The sequence below is a fragment of the Arabidopsis lyrata genome (assembly GCF_000004255.2).
Source record: "Arabidopsis lyrata subsp. lyrata unplaced genomic scaffold ARALYscaffold_6, whole genome shotgun sequence".
Lineage (NCBI taxonomy): Eukaryota > Viridiplantae > Streptophyta > Magnoliopsida > Brassicales > Brassicaceae > Arabidopsis > Arabidopsis lyrata.
Window position 1 is genome coordinate 5175095 of NW_003302550.1, and position 18909 is coordinate 5194003.

Consider the following 18909-nt stretch of genomic DNA (forward strand, 5'->3'; position numbering starts at 1 on the left):
TTACATGTCATCCTATTGCAGTTACTTGTATATCCAGCTGTGTTTCCGATCCAATCACTCAAAATAGGAAAAAAAAAAAGTTATTTAACAAAGAGAAACAAATATAAAGAAGTTTAAATATTATTATATGAAAACAGTTAAGAATGTTTAGTTTATTAAAAACAATTAAGAATTTAACACACCAAAAGCACATAAATTAGTGTATTTATTTAGACGGCATGAAAATTATTAATTCTTTTATTTAATTTTAATTTTTCCTTCAACCTTTTTTCCCAAATCCATCTCTTCTCCTCTGCAACGAAAAAACTCTTCTTCTTCTTCTTCTTCTCCTCTCTCTCCCTCTCTCCATATCCTTAATTAGCGATAAAAAAGGGATTTATTTTTTGTTAAATCTAAAATAATCGTCTTCTGCACGTTAGTGATAGTGTTTAGTTGTGAATTCTACATCTCGAGGAAAACCAGAAGCAGCTCACTGATCTCATCTCTCTCTCTCGAAACAGTTTTCTTCCTTTTTACAGAGTCAATACAACAAAACCAGATAACAGAGATAGCGACAAACCATCCGTGACCTCCTCTGTTTTTATCCAATTCTCTCTTTCACGTGATTGAATTCTTCTTTTTGGTAGACATTGCTTAAATCTTCGGAACTCTTTTGCTTTATAAATATCTATGCTCACATTATTCTCTTCATTCAATTCAAATCTCCTCTCCCTAACTGTTTTATGGGTTTTGAGTCTCTTGGAATCTGAATTTGGGATCTTGGGGTTTCGGGTTTTTGAACCATCTCTTTAGTGATTTTTGTTTCTTTTTTTAAGACAAACGAGTATAGATACGATGAAGTCTGGTCTCATTATAACCATTGTTTTATTACTATACACAAGCTTTGTTCTTGTTTGTGTAGCGAAAGAGTGTACGAACACTCCTACGCAGCTCTCATCTCATACTTTCCGCAGCGAGCTTCTTCAATCAAAGAACGAAACTTTAAAGACAGAGTTGTTCTCTCATTACCATTTAACACCAACTGATGACGCTGCTTGGTCTACTTTGTTGCCAAGGAAGATGTTGAAAGAAGAGGCTGATGAATTTGCTTGGACTATGTTGTATAGGACGTTCAAGGACTCTAATTCCTCTGGTAACTTTCTTAAAGAAGTCTCTTTGCACGACGTTAGGCTGGATCCAAACTCCTTTCATGGGAGGGCTCAGCAGACAAACCTTGAGTATCTATTGATGTTGGATGTTGATGGTTTGGCCTGGAGCTTCCGTAAAGAAGCTGGTCTTGATGCTCCTGGAGATCACTATGGAGGATGGGAGAAACCAGATAGTGAACTCCGTGGCCATTTTGTCGGTATAAAGCTCTGTCTTGTTCCTCAATTCAATATAGTTTCTTGATCCATGTTGTTGATAGTATGCAAGAGACTTGATGTTTGGTATAGAAATTGCATAGACCCTTGAATGGATTATACACTTAAGATTGCATAGGCCCTTAAAGGAATTACCTTTTACTAGATGGCTCATAAAATCTGTCTGTTTGTTTGAAGGTCACTATTTGAGTGCAACAGCTTATATGTGGGCAAGTACTCATAATGATACTCTCAAGGAGAAAATGTCAGCTCTTGTCTCAGCTTTATCGGAATGCCAGCAGAAATCTGGCACAGGATATCTCTCTGCTTTTCCTTCTAGTTTTTTCGACCGGTTTGAAGCTATAACACCTGTTTGGGCTCCTTACTACACCATTCACAAGGTGAAACTCGATTGAGTCACATATATGATGCCAGATATTATGCTTGTGTGTTTGCAAAAGAGGTTTAGCGTTGTTTTAATTAATTTTGACAGATTATAGCTGGTCTGGTTGATCAATACAAGTTGGCTGGGAATAGTCAAGCTTTACAGATGGCAACAGGGATGGCTGATTACTTCTATGGCCGTGTTCGTAACGTGATAAGGAAGTACAGCGTTGAAAGACATTGGCAATCACTAAACGAAGAGACTGGTGGCATGAATGATATTCTCTATCAGCTATACAGCATCACTGTGGGTTAAAATCTTAACAGACTCTCTAAAAAGCAACCTTATATTTCTATCTAGCTTTGTTTCATTTCATAGTTTATTGGACTCTGCAGGGAGATTCCAAGTATTTGTTGCTCGCACATCTCTTTGACAAGCCTTGCTTTCTTGGAGTCCTCGCTATTCAGGTAGTTTACTTGATGATTAGCTTGAAGACATTTGAATGGTAAGGTCACATAACTTGTTCTGCTTTCTTTTCAGGCCGATGATATAAGTGGATTCCATTCTAACACACATATTCCCATCGTCGTTGGATCCCAACAACGGTATGAAATCACTGGTGATCCACTCCATAAGGTATTGAAGAGTAACCCGAATAAGTGTGACATTTTTAGTAACGAAAATATTGGTTCTCTTGATTCTAAAATATGCATATGCAGGAAATCTCGATTTTCTTTATGGACATCGTTAATGCTTCTCACAGCTATGCAACTGGAGGAACATCAGTCAGTGAGTTCTGGTAATATCATTACCTGACTTTAGAGTTTGGTTCATTGTAACATGACTTTTTGTTTTAAGTTCTAACCATGATTTGGGAATGGTAACATTAGGCAAAATCCAAAGAGAATGGCGACTACGCTGCAAACTGAAAACGAGGAATCATGTACTACTTATAACATGCTCAAGGTAGGATTTTAAACTCTTTTTATTTGCTCAAGGTAACATACTAACATATCAACACTAGTACAATTTCAGGTCTCTAGGAATCTGTTCAGATGGACAAAAGAGGTTAGCTATGCAGACTATTACGAGCGTGCTTTGACCAACGGTGTGCTCGGAATTCAAAGAGGAACCCAACCTGGACTGATGATCTACATGCTCCCATTAGGTAAAGGTGTTTCTAAGGCTGTGACTTATCACGGTTGGGGAACACCTTATGATTCCTTCTGGTGTTGCTATGGCACTGGTAAACTTTTAACCACAATCATCTGGTCATCTACATTTTTGTAAGATTCAAATTTTGAGGGTAATCATTGTTTTGTTTCTGTCCACAGGAATTGAATCTTTCTCAAAACTGGGAGATTCCATTTATTTTCAAGAAGATGATGTATCTCCAGCTCTTTATGTCACCCAATATATATCAAGCTCACTTGATTGGAAATCTGCTGGTCTTTCGCTATCTCAGAAAGTTAATCCCGTTGTATCGTGGGATCCGTACATGCGTGTGACATTCTCTTTCTCTTCTTCCAAAGGGGTAAACTTTTGCAGAACTTGATGCAACCTGTTCCATTGAACAAAGACTCTAATGGATCCAATTTTCTTGCAGGGAATGGCAAAGGAGTCGACTTTGAATCTAAGAATTCCAGTTTGGACAAACTCTGTAGGTGCCAAAATATCTTTGAATGGGCAATCCTTAAAAGTACCAAACTTCAGGTGATTTGAGCATTGTGTATTGTAACCTTTATATATCACCGGGATTGAACAAAAGATTACTAAAAATTGGTTTTTAGGTACTAAAAAAGCAGAACCCGCTTGACTGTTACAGTCTTTAGTTGGTAAAAATGAGAATCATATTGGACCTGTCTTTTTCTTTGCAGGTAATTTCCTATCAATCAAACAGAACTGGAAATCTGGCGATCAATTAACCATGGAGTTACCATTGAGTATCAGAACCGAAGCTATAAAAGGTATAAAACACAGTTCTGAATCTTCTGAGGTTACTATCCTTACTCTGGCAAACTATTACTAGCAGTATATTAGATATATTGTATCAGTTACGCTGTGTAGAGTTGGTTAAGTTAAAATGGTTCTTGATCATTGTGTATAAATTGTATGCAACTCTGTTTTGACAAAGCAATAACAACAGAAACTTATTTTACATTATTTTGTGAGTATTTCAGATGATCGGCAGGAGTACTCATCTCTTCAAGCCATACTCTATGGCCCCTACTTGTTAGCCGGACACACGAGCAGGGACTGGAGCATCACAACTCAGGCTAAAGCTGGAAAATGGATAACCCCTATACCTGAAACTCAAAACAGTTACCTTGTCACACTCTCACAACAATCTGGAGACATATCTTATGTGTTTTCAAATAGCAACCAAACCATCACAATGAGAGTATCACCCGAGCCAGGGACACAAGATGCCGTTGCAGCGACTTTCAGGCTCGTGACTGATAATTCTAAACCACGGATATCGGGTCCAGAGGCACTAATTGGAAGCCTGGTCAAGCTTGAGCCGTTTGATTTCCCCGGCATGATTGTAAAGCAAGCAACTGATAGCTCCCTCACGGTTCAAGCTTCTTCTCCTAGTGACAAAGGAGCTTCTAGCTTTCGGTTAGTATCTGGAGTTGATGGGAAGCCAGGAAGCGTGTCGTTAAGACTAGAGAGCAAAAAGGGTTGTTTTGTGTACAGCGATCAAACACTAAAGCAGGGGACGAAACTAAGGCTTGAATGTGGTTCGGCTGCGACTGATGAGAAGTTTAAAGAGGCAGCAAGCTTTAAGTTAAAGACAGGAATGAATCAATACAATCCAATGAGTTTTGTGATGAGCGGAACACAGAGGAACTTTGTGTTATCGCCATTGTTTAGCTTAAGAGATGAAACATACAATGTGTACTTCAGTGTGCAAACTTGAAGAAAGAAACCCTCTTAAAATTCTTTTAAGGTACATTGGGAGAAAAAATAAGAAAAAAAGTCTCATTTGAAATATATATAGACATGTGTTTAGATGTTTAGCCTCTTATTAGGTGGTTTGTGACTTTTGTGTTTTGCAATTTCATCTAAAAATGTATGTTGCTGTTACATTAAATATAGACAAATGTGTTTTTTATAAATTGTGCTAACGATGAATCCATGTCTTTCTTTATATTCTAAATAAAGAGTGGAGACTAGTTTGTTGCCGTGAATCATAGTCAGTGCATTCATGAAATAATATTCTCATATGTGATAGAAATGTGTGTTTAGACAGAAAGTATATTTGTATTTGAAAGATGGAAGTGGCTAGCAGCTCCATTTGTATTTTGCTTGTGAATTTGTGTCTCACGTTTGGAAAGCTCTAGCAATATGCCTCTACAAGACCATCTACTCAAAGGACCGAAGTGAGATATTTGGGTTATTGCCGTCGTAGAGACGAGCTTCTTCTGGTGTATGGTTACATGCCCAATGGAAGTATTTGTACGATTGTCCTGAGGTAACACTTGATTGGAAACAGAGGTTTAATGTAATTATAGGTGTGGCCTCTGGCTTATCCTATCTCCCCGAGACATCAAAGCCAGCAACGTTTTGGCATTACATTTTGTGAAATTGCCTAAGAAGACTACAAAACCCATTACTATCTATCTGATGATGATGATTTGCGAACATGAATCATCTGGTTAACCGGTGGTTATTGGAGGTAACCGAAGACTACAACTTGAGCCGGAGTTGGTTTGAGAATTACAAAATACAATTATCATCTACTTGAAACCTCTGCTTCTCTCAGAGGTGTTAGCTTCTTCTTCATGATATCAGACATTACGGATGCAGAGTCTATGTGCTCCTCCTCGAAACCAATCGATCAGGCAAGCAATTTCTCTCATTGTCTACTTAAAGAGTTCATTTTTCCCAGCAGATTATCCTCGGAATCGCTGATGTTTGTGTCTCGACTTTCTCTTAGGCATTTCGTCGAATCCCTTGATCAAAAAGTTTCTTGAAGAAATTTGACAAAAAGCTTTCTAATTTCTGCGACAAATCCTGTCCTCAGCCATTATGAGACACCAGGCGGCGATGAGCATTGTAGAGTACATGCTCGATGTTGACTCCCACATGTGGAGCATGAGGAGGAGTAAAGCTAACTTCTTCGTTGGTGATGGTGTTTCGAGGAAAACCATAAATAGCCCACTGATCTCATATCTCTCGAAAAACTTGTTCTTTTTTTACAACAAAACCGCGAATAGCATCCTCTGTTTTTATCTAAATCCTCTCTGTTTTTCTCTTCCACGTTATTGAATTCTATTTTTAGCAGACATTACTTTAATCTTTAGAATTCCTTTTTTTGGCAGACATTGCTTTAATCTTTACAGCTCTTTTCCTTTATAAATATCTTCTCTTCTTCCAATTCAAATCTCATCCCCTAACTATTTTATGAGTCTTGAGGCTCTTGGATTCTGAAAATTTGGGATCTTAGGGTTTCGGGTTTTCAACCATCTCTTTTTTTGGTGTCTTTTAAGGCAAAAAAAGATACGATGAAGTCTGGTGTCATCATAACCATTGCTCTGTTATTATTCACAAGCTTTGTTCTTGTTTGTGTAGCGAAAGAGTGTACAGACATTCCTACCAAGCTCTCATCGCATACTTTGCGCAGCGAGCTTCTGCAATCACAGAACGAAACTTTGAAGACAGAGTTGTCCTCTCATTACCATTTAACTCCAACTGATGACGCCGCTTGGTCTACTTTGTTGCCAAGGAAGATGTTGAAAGAAGAGACGGATGATTTCGCTTGGACTATGTTGTATAGGAAGTTCAAGGACTCTAATTCCTCTGGTAACTTTCTCAAGGACGTCTCTTTGCACGACGTTAGGCTCGACCCCAGCTCCTTTCATTGGAGGGCTCAGCAGACAAACCTTGAGTATCTATTGATGTTGAATGTTGATGGTTTGGCCTATAGCTTCCGTAAAGTTGCTGGTCTTGATGCTCCTGGAGTTCCCTATGGAGGATGGGAGAAACCAGATAGTGAACTCCGTGGCCATTTTGTCGGTATAAACCTCTGCCTTTTTCCTCAATTCGATACAATTTCTTGATTCATGTTGTTGATAGTATGCAAGAAAAGGTTTTGAGATTTGATGTTTGGTACATAGATTGATTAGACCCTTAAGATTGCATAGGCCCTTAAAGGAATCACCTTTTGACATTTCATAGACCCTTGAAAGGATTTTCAACCTTAAAGGAATGACCTTTTAGTTGATGGCTCAAAAATCTCTCTCTGTTTGTTTTGAAGGTCACTATTTGAGTGCAACAGCTTATATGTGGGCAAGTACTCATAATGATACTCTCAAGACGAAAATGTCAGCTCTTGTCTCTGCTTTAGCGGAATGCCAGCAAAAATCTGGCACAGGATATCTCTCTGCTTTTCCTTCCAGTTTTTTCGACCGGTTTGAAGCTATAACACATGTTTGGGCTCCTTACTACACCATTCACAAGGTGAATAGTCAGACCCTTTGACTGAGATGTAGATTGATATGCTTATGTTTTGCAAAAGAGTAACATCTCTGTCTTAATTTTGACAGATTTTGGCCGGCCTGGTGGATCAATATAAGTTGGCTGGGAATACTCAAGCTTTAAAGATGGCAACAGGGATGGCTGATTACTTTTATGGCCGTGTTCAAAATGTGATAAGGAAGTACAGTGTTGAACGACATTGGCTATCACTAAACGAAGAGACTGGTGGCATGAATGATGTTCTTTATCAGCTATACAGCATCACTGTGAGTTAAAATCTTATCAGACTCTAAAAAGCAACCTTAGATTTGTGTTATATCTAGCTTTGTGTTATATCATAGTGTTTTGGACTCTGCAGCGAGATTCCAAGTATTTGTTTCTCGCACATCTCTTTGACAAGCCTTGCTTTCTCGGGGTCCTCGCAATTCAGGTAGGTTACTTGATGATTAGCTTGAAGAGATGTGAATGGTAAGGTCACATAACTTGACATGCATTTTTGCAGGCCGATGATATTAGTGGATTCCACGCTAATACACATATTCCCATCGTCGTTGGATCCCAACAACGATATGAAATCACTGGTGATCTACTCCATAAGGTATTGAAGTGTAACCAAGAAAAGTTTATCAAAGAAGATATTGGTTCTCTTGATTCTGAAATATGCATTTCCAGGAAATCTCGATGTTCTTTATGGACATAGTTAATGCTTCTCACAGCTATGCAACTGGAGGAACATCAGTCAAAGAGTTCTGGTACTACCATTACCTGACGTTAGAGTTTGGTTCTTTGTAACATGACTTTTTGTTTTAAGTCTTAACCATGTTTTGGGAATGTTAACATTAGGCAAGATCCAAAGAGAATGGCGACTACACTGCAAACTGAAAACGAGGAATCATGTACTACTTATAACATGCTCAAGGTAGGATTTTAAACTCTTTTTATTTGCTCAAGGTAACATACTAACATATGAACACTTCTACAACTTCAGGTCTCTAGGAATCTGTTCAGATGGACAAAAGAGGTTAGCTATGCAGACTATTACGAGCGCGCTTTGACCAACGGTGTGCTTGGAATTCAAAGAGGAACCCAACCCGGACGGATGATCTACATGCTCCCATTAGGTCAAGGTGTTTCTAAGGCTGTGACTTATCACGGTTGGGGAACACCTTATGATTCCTTCTGGTGTTGCTATGGCACTGGTAAACTTTTAACCACAATCATCTGGTTTTCTACATTTTTTTTAAGATACAAAAATCAGATAAATTGTGAGGGTAATCATTGTTTTGTTTATTTCCATAGGAATTGAATCCTTTTCAAAACTGGGAGATTCCATATATTTTCAAGAAGATGGTGCATCTCCAGCTCTTTATGTCACCCAATATATATCAAGCTCACTTGATTGGAAATCTGCTGGTCTTTTGCTATCTCAGAAAGTTAATCCTGTTGTGTCGTGGGATCCGTACATGCGTGTGACATTCACTCTTTCTTCTTCCAAAGTGGTAAAACTTGTGCAGAACATGATGTAACATGTTCCATTGAAGAAAGAGTCTGATGGATCCAATTTTCTTGCAGGGAGTGGCGAAGAAGTCGACTTTGAATCTAAGAATTCCTGTTTGGACTAACTCTATAGGTGCCAAAGTATCTTTGAATGGGAAACCCTTAAAAGTACCAACTTCAGGTGATTTGAGCATTGTGTATTGTAACCTTTCTATATCACCGGAATTGAACAAAAGTTTACTAATAATCAGGTAGTTTGATTATTGTGTATTGGAACTGTCTTGTTCTTTGTAGGTAATTTCCTATCGATCAAACAGAACTGGAAATCTGGCGATCAAGTAACCATGGAGCTACCAATGAGTATCAGAACCGAAGCTATAAAAGGTAACACAATTACACTGTGTAGAGTTTGTTAAGTTAAAATGGTTCTTGATCATTGTGTATAAATTGTATGCAACTCTGTTTTTACAAAGCAATAACAACAGAAACTAATTTTTACAATATTTTGTGATTATTTCAGATGATCGTCCGGAGTACGCATCTCTTCAAGCCATACTCTATGGCCCCTACTTGTTAGCCGGACACACGAGCAGGGACTGGAGCATCACAACTCAGGCTAAAGCTGGAAATTGGATAACCCCTATACCTGAAACTTATAACAGTCACCTTGTCACACTCTCACAACAATCTGGAAACATATCTTACGTGTTGTCAAATACCAACCAAACCATCACAATGAGGGTATCACCCGAGCTAGGGACACAAGATGCCGTTGCAGCGACTTTCAGGCTCGTGACTGATAATTCTAAACCACGGATATCGGGTCCAGAGGCACTAATTGGAAGCCTGGTCATGCTTGAGCCGTTTGATTTCCCTGGCATGATTGTAAAGCAAGCAACTGATAGCTCCCTCACGGTTCAAGCTTCTTCTCCTAGTGACAAAGGAGCTTCTAGCTTTCGGTTAGTATCTGGAGTTGATGGGAAGCCAGGAAGCGTGTCGTTAAGACTAGAGAGCAACAATGGTTGTTTTGTGTACAGCGATCAAACACTAAAGCAGGGGACGAAACTAAAGCTTGAATGTGGTCCGGTTGCGACTGATGAGAAGTTTAAAGAGGCAGCAAGCTTTAAGTTAAACACAGGAATGAATCAATACAATCCAATGAGTTTTGTGATGAGCGGAACACAGAGGAACTTTGTGTTATCGCCATTGTTTAGCTTAAGAGATGAAACATACAATGTGTACTTCAGTGTGCAAACTTAAAGAAATAAACCCTTTAAAACTCCTTTAAGGTACATGGGAGAAAAAATAAGGAAAAAAATCTCATTTGAAATATATATACTTGTGTTTAGATGTTTAGCCTCTTAGGTGGTTTATGACTTTGTGTTTTGCAATTTCATCTAAAAATGTATGTTGCGGTTACATTAAATATAAACAAATGTGTTTTTATAAATTGTGCTAACGATGAATCCATGTCTTTCTTTATATTCTCATTGTGTAGAAATAAAATGTTGAAAACATAATAATGTTTGCAGACAGAAAGTATATTCGGCTGTGCAATGAAACAAAGCAGTAGACAAAAAAACAAACATTGATTTCTTTCAATCAATACACTCAACCTTAAATGCATTACTAAAAACTAAACTATTACGAGTAAGTGAAGAAAAGATAAACTAATAAAAGTTGGTAGAGAAAGAGAGAAAAGTAAGAAAAAAGATGAATAAAAAAGAAAAGAAGAGGTCAAAAGTGTAGGTCCACTAAAAAGCAGCAGATCTTAGCACACCCACATGTCCCCATATATTCTATTTCTACTGTACACTCTCTTCTTCTTCACTTCACTAAAAGCTCGCTACTCTTCTTCGAAATCTCATTTTCAACATCTTCACTTTCTTCTAAACTTTGCATTACAAAAAAGAATGTATTTCCAAGTTAGTTTCTCTATTCTTCATTAGATCCCGTAAGGTACATTACCATGTCTTAATTTTTGTATTTGTTTGATATTTATATTAGGTGTAGTTGTTGTGTTGTTTTGATCAGGAGCTCAAGTTACAGCGACAGTGAAGAATAAAAGACATTAATACAAAACATTTCTTGTGGGTTTAACTGTCTCAGTAGATCTTCATGTTTACTCTTCTTTTATTTAAAAGTAAATGACGTTTTTTCTTCTCTTTTCTAAAATGTTCACTTTCGAGTTTTGTTTGGATCAGATTTGAAGAAAGCCAAGAGAGTTTGCTCTAATATGATTTCAGAAAAAGTTAAATACATTTGTTTTGGGAATCTTTTTTTTTATAGGAAAATGTCTGTCTTTGGTAATTGGTAGATTGGTAGCTGCTTGTTTGGTGAGAAAAATTCAACAAGAGTCCTAAATAACATTTAAATATATATATTAAAACCATATCCACTTTTATAAACATTTTCTCAGCAGAGTGTAGATCTCAAACTCCTTACTTATTCATTTGATTTTGATTCGAGAGATGTCGATGTTACTAACATGTTGTAGCCATTGTAGGTAAACTGTTAAAATCTCTCTGATTCATTTGTTGCTGTGTTTTGTTTCTTTTCTACCAGAAGGGTTGTCTTAAGGTAACAGAACCAAGCAGCTTCCCCTGAAACTGCTTCTTATTACAAGTTCTTGGATCGCAAGAGACGGATTCTTTGTAACAGAATTGCAGAAGTTTTCAAGATTCAGACAAGATGCAGAAACCTGGCCAAAATATAGAATTTGCACTGAAGGAGACTTCACCAAAGATTGGTGCAGGAGCAGTGACAGGTGATAAACTCTCCTGCACTTATGATTTGGTTGAGCAGATGCATTACCTCTACGTTCGGGTAGTGAAGGCGAAGGAATTACCGGGGAAAGATGTGACCGGTAGTTGTGATCCATATGTGGAAGTGAAGCTCGGAAACTACAGAGGGATGACTAAGCATTTTGAGAAGAAGTCGAATCCGGAGTGGAAGCAAGTGTTTGCGTTTTCAAAGGAGAGAATCCAAGCATCAATCTTGGAGGTTGTAGTTAAAGACAAAGATGTGGTGTTGGATGATTTAATTGGTAGAATCATGTTTGATCTTAATGAGATTCCTAAGCGAGTTCCGCCTGATAGTCCATTGGCTCCTCAGTGGTATAGGTTAGAGGATCGACATGGGCGTAAAGTTAAAGGAGAGCTTATGTTAGCTGTTTGGATGGGGACACAAGCCGATGAAGCTTTCTCTGATGCTTGGCATTCAGATGCAGCCTCGGTTGGACCTGAAGGTGTGACGCATATCCGTTCAAAGGTTTATCTTTCGCCAAAGCTTTGGTATGTGAGGGTCAATGTAATTGAGGCTCAAGATTTGATACCTCATGATAAAACCAAGTTCCCTGAGGTTTACGTGAAAGCAATGCTCGGAAACCAGACTCTGAGAACACGTATTTCTCAGACCAAAACATTGAATCCGATGTGGAATGAAGATCTGATGTTTGTTGTTGCTGAGCCTTTTGAGGAGGCGTTGATTCTCGCGGTGGAAGATAGGGTTGCACCGAACAAAGATGAAACGTTAGGCAGGTGTGCAATCCCGTTGCAGAATGTCCAAAGAAGGTTAGACCATAGGCCGCTTAACTCGAGGTGGTTCAACCTGGAGAAACATATTATGGTGGAAGGAGAGAAAAAAGAGATCAAATTCGCAAGCAGGATTCATCTAAGAATCTTTCTTGAAGGTGGATACCATGTTCTTGATGAATCAACTCACTACAGCAGCGACCTAAGGCCAACCGCAAAACAGCTATGGAAACCAAGCATCGGACTGCTTGAAGTAGGGATCATAAGTGCGCACGGACTGATGCCAATGAAGACAAAAGATGGGAAGGGGACAACAGATGCATATTGTGTGGCTAAGTATGGGCAGAAATGGATCAGAACAAGAACAATTGTCGATAGTTTTACGCCTAAATGGAACGAGCAGTACACATGGGAAGTGTTTGATACCTGCACTGTCATAACTTTTGGAGCATTCGACAACGGACACATTCCAGGAGGAAGCGGAAAAGATTTGAGAATCGGGAAAGTGAGAATCCGTCTCTCGACCCTTGAAGCTGACCGTATCTACACACATTCATATCCGCTGCTCGTCTTTCATCCTTCCGGGATCAAGAAGACAGGTGAAATACAATTAGCCGTGCGGTTCACTTGCCTATCTCTCATCAACATGCTTCATATGTATTCTCAGCCATTACTACCCAAAATGCATTACATCCACCCGTTATCGGTTCTCCAGCTGGACAGCCTGCGACACCAGGCGATGAACATTGTCTCGGCGAGGCTGAACCGCGCAGAGCCACCTCTTCGCAAAGAGATTGTAGAGTACATGCTCGATGTTGACTCCCATATGTGGAGCATGAGGAGGAGTAAAGCTAACTTCTTCAGAATCATGAATGTTCTGAGTGGTCTCATTGCTGTTGGAAAATGGTTTGATCAGATCTGCAACTGGAGAAACCCAATAACCACAATTCTCATTCATGTTCTTTTCATTATCTTAGTTCTCTACCCGGAACTCATCCTCCCAACGGTTTTCTTGTACCTTTTCTTGATCGGGATCTGGAATTTCCGGTGGAGACCAAGGCACCCGCCACACATGGACACAAGGTTGTCCCACGCAGACGCTGTCCACCCCGATGAGCTTGATGAAGAGTTTGATACTTTCCCAACTTCCCGATCCTCTGAGATTGTGAGGATGCGATATGACCGGCTCAGAAGCATAGGAGGACGGGTTCAGACCGTGATAGGCGATCTAGCGACACAGGGAGAGCGGTTTTTATCGCTGCTGAGCTGGCGAGACCCGAGGGCAACCACATTGTTTGTGCTCTTCTGTCTCATAGCTGCTATCGTGTTGTATGTTACACCGTTTCAGGTTGTTGCACTTCTTGTTGGGATCTATGTGCTGAGGCATCCAAGGTTCAGGCACAAGCTACCCTCTGTGCCGCTCAATCTCTTCAGGAGGCTACCTGCAAGATCTGACAGTCTATTGTAGATATGTTATCTACATCTGCCTTTATGAATCGTTTGTTGGATTTCTAAAAACTTTGGGTTTAATGCTTAATTTGGTCTTTTCAATGGAGATTTAGTTATTAACTGCAACATCATAAGACGGTCGGGAAATCTAAATACATATATCCATCAAACTCAAAATCTTTGGTTGAGTTTCTGTTTCTCATCTGTAATTCTGATTCCACCTAACTTTTTGTCCAATGAATAACAGTTTCTGCCCAGACTATAGGGTTCGATTTAATTCACAAACATATGAGCCAACCCTTGAGGTGCTCTCCCGCCAACCTTAATGTTGTGGAGCAGTTGCTGCAGCCATTGCATTGCAGGTGGATCATCCTGTCAAAGTAACCAAGACGAATAGCTAAAAACAGTGAAGTCCTAAGTACCAAAAGAACTGAGACAGGATTCCAATAAACTGATAGATAACAATTTGGTAAAAAAAAAAAAAAAAAAAAAAAAAAAAAAAAAAAAAAAAAAAAAAAAAAACAATTTGGTATCAGTATCAGTAATAATTGGTTATGATGCTATCAAGAGATATGACACTTACATAGAGACAACCGCTGAAGGTAGCATCCCTCAGAAGATCTGGAAGGCAACTTCCAAGTGCATCGCATGCTCTGAATGTCATCAATAACTGTATTGTGTAAGCACGATTGTATAATATTTGTTTTCAAATGAAGAAAAAGGGGTAATTATTACACCTGGGGTTATCTGTCAAACGGAGATAGCAGCGTATGATGTGCTTTAGTAGCCTAGGAGATGGCCCTTCTGCAAGTGAAGTAACCATATTTCCCAAAACCCGACCCAGAGCAAAGAATCTTTCCGCTGTGGTGCACATGTACTCAAGCCCAACATCGTCCAGCAAAACTTTCTGAACAATGAAAGTAGCAACCTGACATAACCGGTTCGAACAAATCAATCAGATGAATTGCGAAAGCCTAAAACCAATCAGAAACATCAACAGCAGAAGAAAACTTATACAAGTCCTTTGTGTGAAGCAACGATTTCAGATCTTTGCAACTGGCTGTATAAATGATAGGAAACTTGATATACATTTCAAGCATGTAAATATAAGCATCTGAATTAGACAAACTTACAGTCTTTGATAACTCGCTGCCATTTTCCATTGTCCGGAGGCACAATGGGACAATTTCAGTTTGAAGAAGGAATCTTATCACTTCAGTATCATCAACCTACCAAACAAAAAGAACAATGTTGCAACACCAATATCACTAATACGTAATGATTCTATGATGTCTTAACAGTATCTACTCAAAGGTCTTAGCATGCTAAAATCGTTGTTTCTCAAATCAACACAATATATATTTACCAGGAAAATGTTGTATTTATTAGTCAAACAGTTGTTAGCAAGTAAAAGGAGTGTTCCTGTCTTGTTGGCATAAACACACTTTTTATAACTAGACGAGGAAACAAAACTCAAATATCAAGACATACCTTAACAAGTGCACCAATAACCCCCAAGCTAGTCAGTCGCAGGTACTCAAACGGTCTTGACTTGCTTGATGTATTCAAGAAAGCATACAGGTACAATGGCAGATGGGCTGTATTTTGAAAAGCAACAGACGTTAAGCTTTACGCATATTATAACCACACACATCTGATAAATGGGATTAATTAAAAAGGGACCAACAAGGTGGCTCTTTAAACTAGTTTTGGTAGACGGGTTGGGTCATGAACTATTGTAATCTAAGTCGCTAACTTTAGTCACAGAGCAAACACCGAAATTATTTTACTGGGAATTATGGAAGAATTGTCTGTGGGCATAGGACTGTACCTTTCAAGAACAACATCCTCGTATCAGTATGAGAAGCAACACACTGGATGTAAGAAAAGAGAATCGAATCAATAAAAATCAGAGTCTTCCAGATTGAACATACATATATATATATATATATATATATATAAACGTTTGTAAGTCTCCCCAAAAAAAGAAAGAGAAAATTGACAAGATTATATGGACCTGAAGAAGCGCAAGTGCATTGCAGACCCTGTTTGATTGAGCAGGAGTCATGGTTGGAGGAGATAGGACAGGGTAAACTGAGATAATCTCCTGAAAAGAGGAAAGAAACAAAGTGTCTAGATCTTAACCAATACAATGTACATCAAATCTCAAAAGTCAGATGTTAAAAGTAAAGCAGTAAATAGAGAAGCCATCAAGCAATAAATCATTTCCAGAATAAAGGAACAAGTGCCATATAATAACATGGAGAGGGTACCTGTAGAAGAGCAGGAATGGTACCAACAGAATGCCATAAAAGCGGCGCCAAATCTTGAAAGATCTCTCTCTTCTGAAAAAATGAAAAACGGGATTACTGATAGACATGAATTCCAGTGAGAAGACCAAATACAGCAAAGTATATCCTGCTTAATGTATGAAATCAAAAGCAATGAGTTAAGTAAAAACATCAACCTGAAAATCAGAACATCAAAACCAATTAATTTTTTCTAGTGAAGAATCCTCATACCAACTTAAATTTCTCACAACTGAGATCATGAATTTAGGAAAACTGGCTTAATCAGTGTTGAAATATTCCGATATCTAATCTCATCCCTTATTCATGCAAGGTCTACAATCTCAACAATAATCATACAAATTCCCTCAAAATTTGCCGCAAGGAAGAATTAAGAATCGCTAATCTAAAAGCATGTCTAAGATTCACCGGACTAAACAACCAAAGACATTCAAAATTCCATTCAATCGAACGCAGAAAACGAAGACCCAAACGATAAAAAAATTCCCGAGTAAGCGAGAGAGAGATGACCTTGGACAACTCGTGAAGAGCATTTTCCCTGAGTTCGGGATTGCTGAGATCGAGAATCAACTGCTCCGCCGATAATAGCTTCCGATCGTTGCAGGAGGAAGAAGAAGCTCCTGAGAGAGCGACAGATTTCATGGAGAGCGAAGGAGGAAGATTAGCCATTTAGAGAGCCCTTTCACGCGCCGCACAGAGAATCACTCACTACCAAATGAGAGTGAAAGAAGAAGATATATTTATAGGGGCAGGGGTCGTGTCTGTCACGTGCCTCGCTAATTGCTCCGTTACGGCTTACGGGATTTGTTCAAATCTAAATCTCACGTGCCTCGCACAACATGAAGATGTTATTTTGTGAAAGATAAATTTAGGGTAATCAACTATGGAGTTTATATGATTCACATTATGGCTTAGCTAATGTAGAAAACAATAAAGAATAATTAGGTATTTTGATATCAGCAAACAAAAATTGGATTTTCGTTTGTCGCGCCAAAATAAACTAGTTTAACAGTAAAAAAATTTATTATTATTGTTTAACATGAATTTGTCGTAAAATTCAAACAATTAGTGTCACTCGATGTAACCATTGCCTTTCTAACAATGCAAGGGGAATATGTGGCTCCAAAACTCAACAAGAAGTGGTCGCTATCGAAACTAATTAAGAAGGTCAATGCACAATTTTATTGACTACAATCTAGCATCAACAAATCCTTGTGCAATAAAAAAATAAGATTCATTACAGCATTTGGTCAAATAGTCCTTTGTACATATACTTTTATCTTACCGTTAAAAAAACTAAGATCACACAAATTCTAGTACCAATATATCTACTACTTCCCATCCAAATAATCGATTTCACCAAGGTTCCCTCTAGAAACAAATGTCACTTTTATAGTTATGTTTTGATACCAACTTAAAACATTCTAAAGCCAAATTATATTGGGTAACAAATTAAATGCTTCCGACTCCATCTTGAGAACTGACTCATCACAGGATGTGTTTACGTTTACTAACTAATCAAAACTCAAAACTCTAGTTTCCAGTTTCAAGTACGTTTTTCTTGCGCAAAATCTGTCTACAATAAACTAGAAAATGTATACTTTTAAGTTAAAAAGAACAAAAATATAAAAAAAATGATAATATGCAATAATAGGAGTGATTTTGCCATAAAATAAAGTTTACAAATTTTTCTAAAAACTGAATTGGAAGTTGTTACGCCATGGCATCTTTCTAAAGCATCCACAAAATTGGCTGAAGTAATTGAAACTCTCTATATTAACGAAGTTAATCATTTTCAACCTGAAATAACAAAATTAAACATTCGGATAAACAAAACCCAAAACTGGAATGTGAAAAGCATTACAAACTAATATGCCAACAATGGGAAACAGAAGATAACAGAAAAATGAAAGGAATGAATCTATGGAGTAAAAGGAAGGTGTTTATGATGAAGAGGGTCGGATCCAGTCGGAACTTGTCTTTCTTCAACTTCATTAGCTGTTCCTCCGTTAATCTCCTTCTCCTGTTTTCCAAACAAGAACTAAATATAATCATCTTGCATCAAAATCATAAATAAACATACAAATCGAATATCAAATGCAAAGCTAGAAAACAAAAAAAGTTTCATTTTTTTTTTTTGTGTGAAAACTAATTGTTCATTTCCTTCAAAAACAGAAGAGATTGTTTTACCTTTTTCATGGTTTTCGTATCTTGTGTTTCTCCTAACCAAAAGAAAGCTACAAAAAAAAAAAAAAAAGAACAAAGAGGATTCATCATGTTTTGAACCAAACGATGAAGAAAGATGAGAATATTATAAGAATCACATGACACTTACATTTTGTAGAAGAAGAGTGAGCAAGTAGTGGGGACGAAAGAAGAAGGATGACTGATATGATGAAAACACTTCCTTTGTATTTCATCGCCGCCATTTCAAAAAACCTCTTCTGGTAAGAAGAGTCTCGACAAGAGAGTGACGAGAGGTGTCGTCGTCTAATAAAGTCGAAAGTTCCCGTTTTACCCTCGTTTTACAGCTTTCTTGGGGCAAATCCGTCATTTCCGTTGTTCTCATTGAGATGAGATTTTAAGCTGTACGGACACATATTACCGTTTCCAGGCTGGTTCGAACCAAGACAAATTATCACTCTCGTACAACTGCCGTGGAGCCACTTACGGCCGCCACGTTTCTGCTTATTTGTCGAACCCCAAAAAAACAATTTCCCGCCATTTTGTTGTTTCGTTTTTTGTCTTTTATCGAAGCAGAGGAAATTAGAGCTAATCCTTCTTACAGAATTGTGGGCTTCCTTTTCGGCCCATTACTGAAAACCCAGTTGGGCTAGTCTTTTATTTTGAAAGCTTTGCTGTCTCTGTACCTTGTAAGCCAAGCAAATGTTGTTAGTTATCATCATCATCCTCAA

General features: G+C 38.3%; 5 protein-coding genes across 5 annotated transcripts; 3 read left to right on the top strand and 2 right to left on the bottom strand.

Annotated features, from left to right (window-relative positions):
* Positions 1–321: 321 nt before the first annotated feature.
* Positions 322–4838, top strand: LOC9307606. The gene is made up of 12 exons (XM_021023552.1): positions 322–1345; positions 1539–1741; positions 1834–2031; positions 2121–2192; positions 2266–2361; positions 2445–2524; positions 2616–2691; positions 2761–2971; positions 3060–3259; positions 3332–3434; positions 3600–3692; positions 3906–4838. Exons 1-12 carry the CDS (start codon positions 835–837, stop codon positions 4643–4645), a joined length of 2583 nt encoding a protein of 860 aa, XP_020879211.1. The 5' UTR covers positions 322–834; the 3' UTR covers positions 4646–4838.
* Positions 4839–5614: 776 nt separating this feature from the next.
* LOC9307608 lies at positions 5615–10153 on the top strand. The gene is made up of 12 exons (XM_002871492.2): positions 5615–6744; positions 6986–7188; positions 7275–7472; positions 7565–7636; positions 7709–7804; positions 7879–7958; positions 8050–8125; positions 8195–8405; positions 8506–8705; positions 8779–8884; positions 8998–9087; positions 9224–10153. Exons 1-12 carry the CDS (start codon positions 6234–6236, stop codon positions 9961–9963), a joined length of 2583 nt encoding a protein of 860 aa, XP_002871538.1. The 5' UTR covers positions 5615–6233; the 3' UTR covers positions 9964–10153.
* Positions 10154–10427: 274 nt separating this feature from the next.
* On the top strand, positions 10428–13811 carry LOC9307609 (FT-interacting protein 1). The gene is made up of 2 exons (XM_021023551.1): positions 10428–10662; positions 11269–13811. Exon 2 carries the CDS (start codon positions 11395–11397, stop codon positions 13702–13704), a length of 2310 nt encoding a protein of 769 aa, XP_020879210.1. The 5' UTR covers positions 10428–10662; positions 11269–11394; the 3' UTR covers positions 13705–13811.
* On the bottom strand, positions 13786–16753 carry LOC9307610 (cell differentiation protein RCD1 homolog). Its single transcript, XM_002873545.2, has 9 exons — positions 16505–16753; positions 15959–16030; positions 15703–15792; positions 15517–15559; positions 15177–15283; positions 14819–14914; positions 14423–14613; positions 14269–14338; positions 13786–14057 (listed from the first exon to the last, which is right to left on the bottom strand). The coding sequence occupies exons 1-9, from the start codon at positions 16661–16663 to the stop codon at positions 13959–13961; spliced, it is 927 nt and encodes a 308-aa protein (XP_002873591.1). The 5' UTR covers positions 16664–16753; the 3' UTR covers positions 13786–13958.
* A 1017-nt stretch (positions 16754–17770) lies between these two features.
* Positions 17771–18842, bottom strand: LOC9309660 (CLAVATA3/ESR (CLE)-related protein 40). The gene is made up of 3 exons (XM_002873546.2): positions 18330–18842; positions 18185–18231; positions 17771–18017 (listed from the first exon to the last, which is right to left on the bottom strand). The coding sequence occupies exons 1-3, from the start codon at positions 18421–18423 to the stop codon at positions 17916–17918; spliced, it is 243 nt and encodes an 80-aa protein (XP_002873592.1). The 5' UTR covers positions 18424–18842; the 3' UTR covers positions 17771–17915.
* Positions 18843–18909: the final 67 nt, after the last annotated feature.

What these genes read in the sequence shown, in the direction of transcription:
- LOC9307608 (XM_002871492.2), top strand. Translation starts at nt 6,234, where the DNA reads ATGAAGTCTGGTGTCATCATAACCATTGCTCTGTTATTATTCACAAGC. An exon ending in ACTCCGTGGCCATTTTGTCG is followed by an intron (nt 6,745 to 6,985) that starts GTATAAACCTCT and finishes TTTGTTTTGAAG; the next exon opens with GTCACTATTTGAGTGCAACA. An exon ending in CTTAAAAGTACCAACTTCAG is followed by an intron (nt 8,885 to 8,997) that starts GTGATTTGAGCA and finishes TGTTCTTTGTAG; the next exon opens with GTAATTTCCTATCGATCAAA.
- LOC9307610 (XM_002873545.2), bottom strand. Translation starts at nt 16,663, where the DNA reads ATGGCTAATCTTCCTCCTTCGCTCTCCATGAAATCTGTCGCTCTCTCA. An exon ending in ATGCACTTGCGCTTCTTCAG is followed by an intron (nt 15,560 to 15,702) that starts GTCCATATAATC and finishes TCTTACATCCAG; the next exon opens with TGTGTTGCTTCTCATACTGA. An exon ending in GCAGCGAGTTATCAAAGACT is followed by an intron (nt 14,614 to 14,818) that starts GTAAGTTTGTCT and finishes CGGTTATGTCAG; the next exon opens with GTTGCTACTTTCATTGTTCA.
- LOC9307609 (XM_021023551.1), top strand. Translation starts at nt 11,395, where the DNA reads ATGCAGAAACCTGGCCAAAATATAGAATTTGCACTGAAGGAGACTTCA.
- LOC9307606 (XM_021023552.1), top strand. Translation starts at nt 835, where the DNA reads ATGAAGTCTGGTCTCATTATAACCATTGTTTTATTACTATACACAAGC. An exon ending in CTACTTATAACATGCTCAAG is followed by an intron (nt 2,692 to 2,760) that starts GTAGGATTTTAA and finishes GTACAATTTCAG; the next exon opens with GTCTCTAGGAATCTGTTCAG. An exon ending in CTGGTGTTGCTATGGCACTG is followed by an intron (nt 2,972 to 3,059) that starts GTAAACTTTTAA and finishes TTCTGTCCACAG; the next exon opens with GAATTGAATCTTTCTCAAAA.
- LOC9309660 (XM_002873546.2), bottom strand. Translation starts at nt 18,423, where the DNA reads ATGGCGGCGATGAAATACAAAGGAAGTGTTTTCATCATATCAGTCATC. An exon ending in TCACTCTTCTTCTACAAAAT is followed by an intron (nt 18,232 to 18,329) that starts GTAAGTGTCATG and finishes TTTTTTTTGTAG; the next exon opens with CTTTCTTTTGGTTAGGAGAA. An exon ending in ATACGAAAACCATGAAAAAG is followed by an intron (nt 18,018 to 18,184) that starts GTAAAACAATCT and finishes TTTGGAAAACAG; the next exon opens with GAGAAGGAGATTAACGGAGG.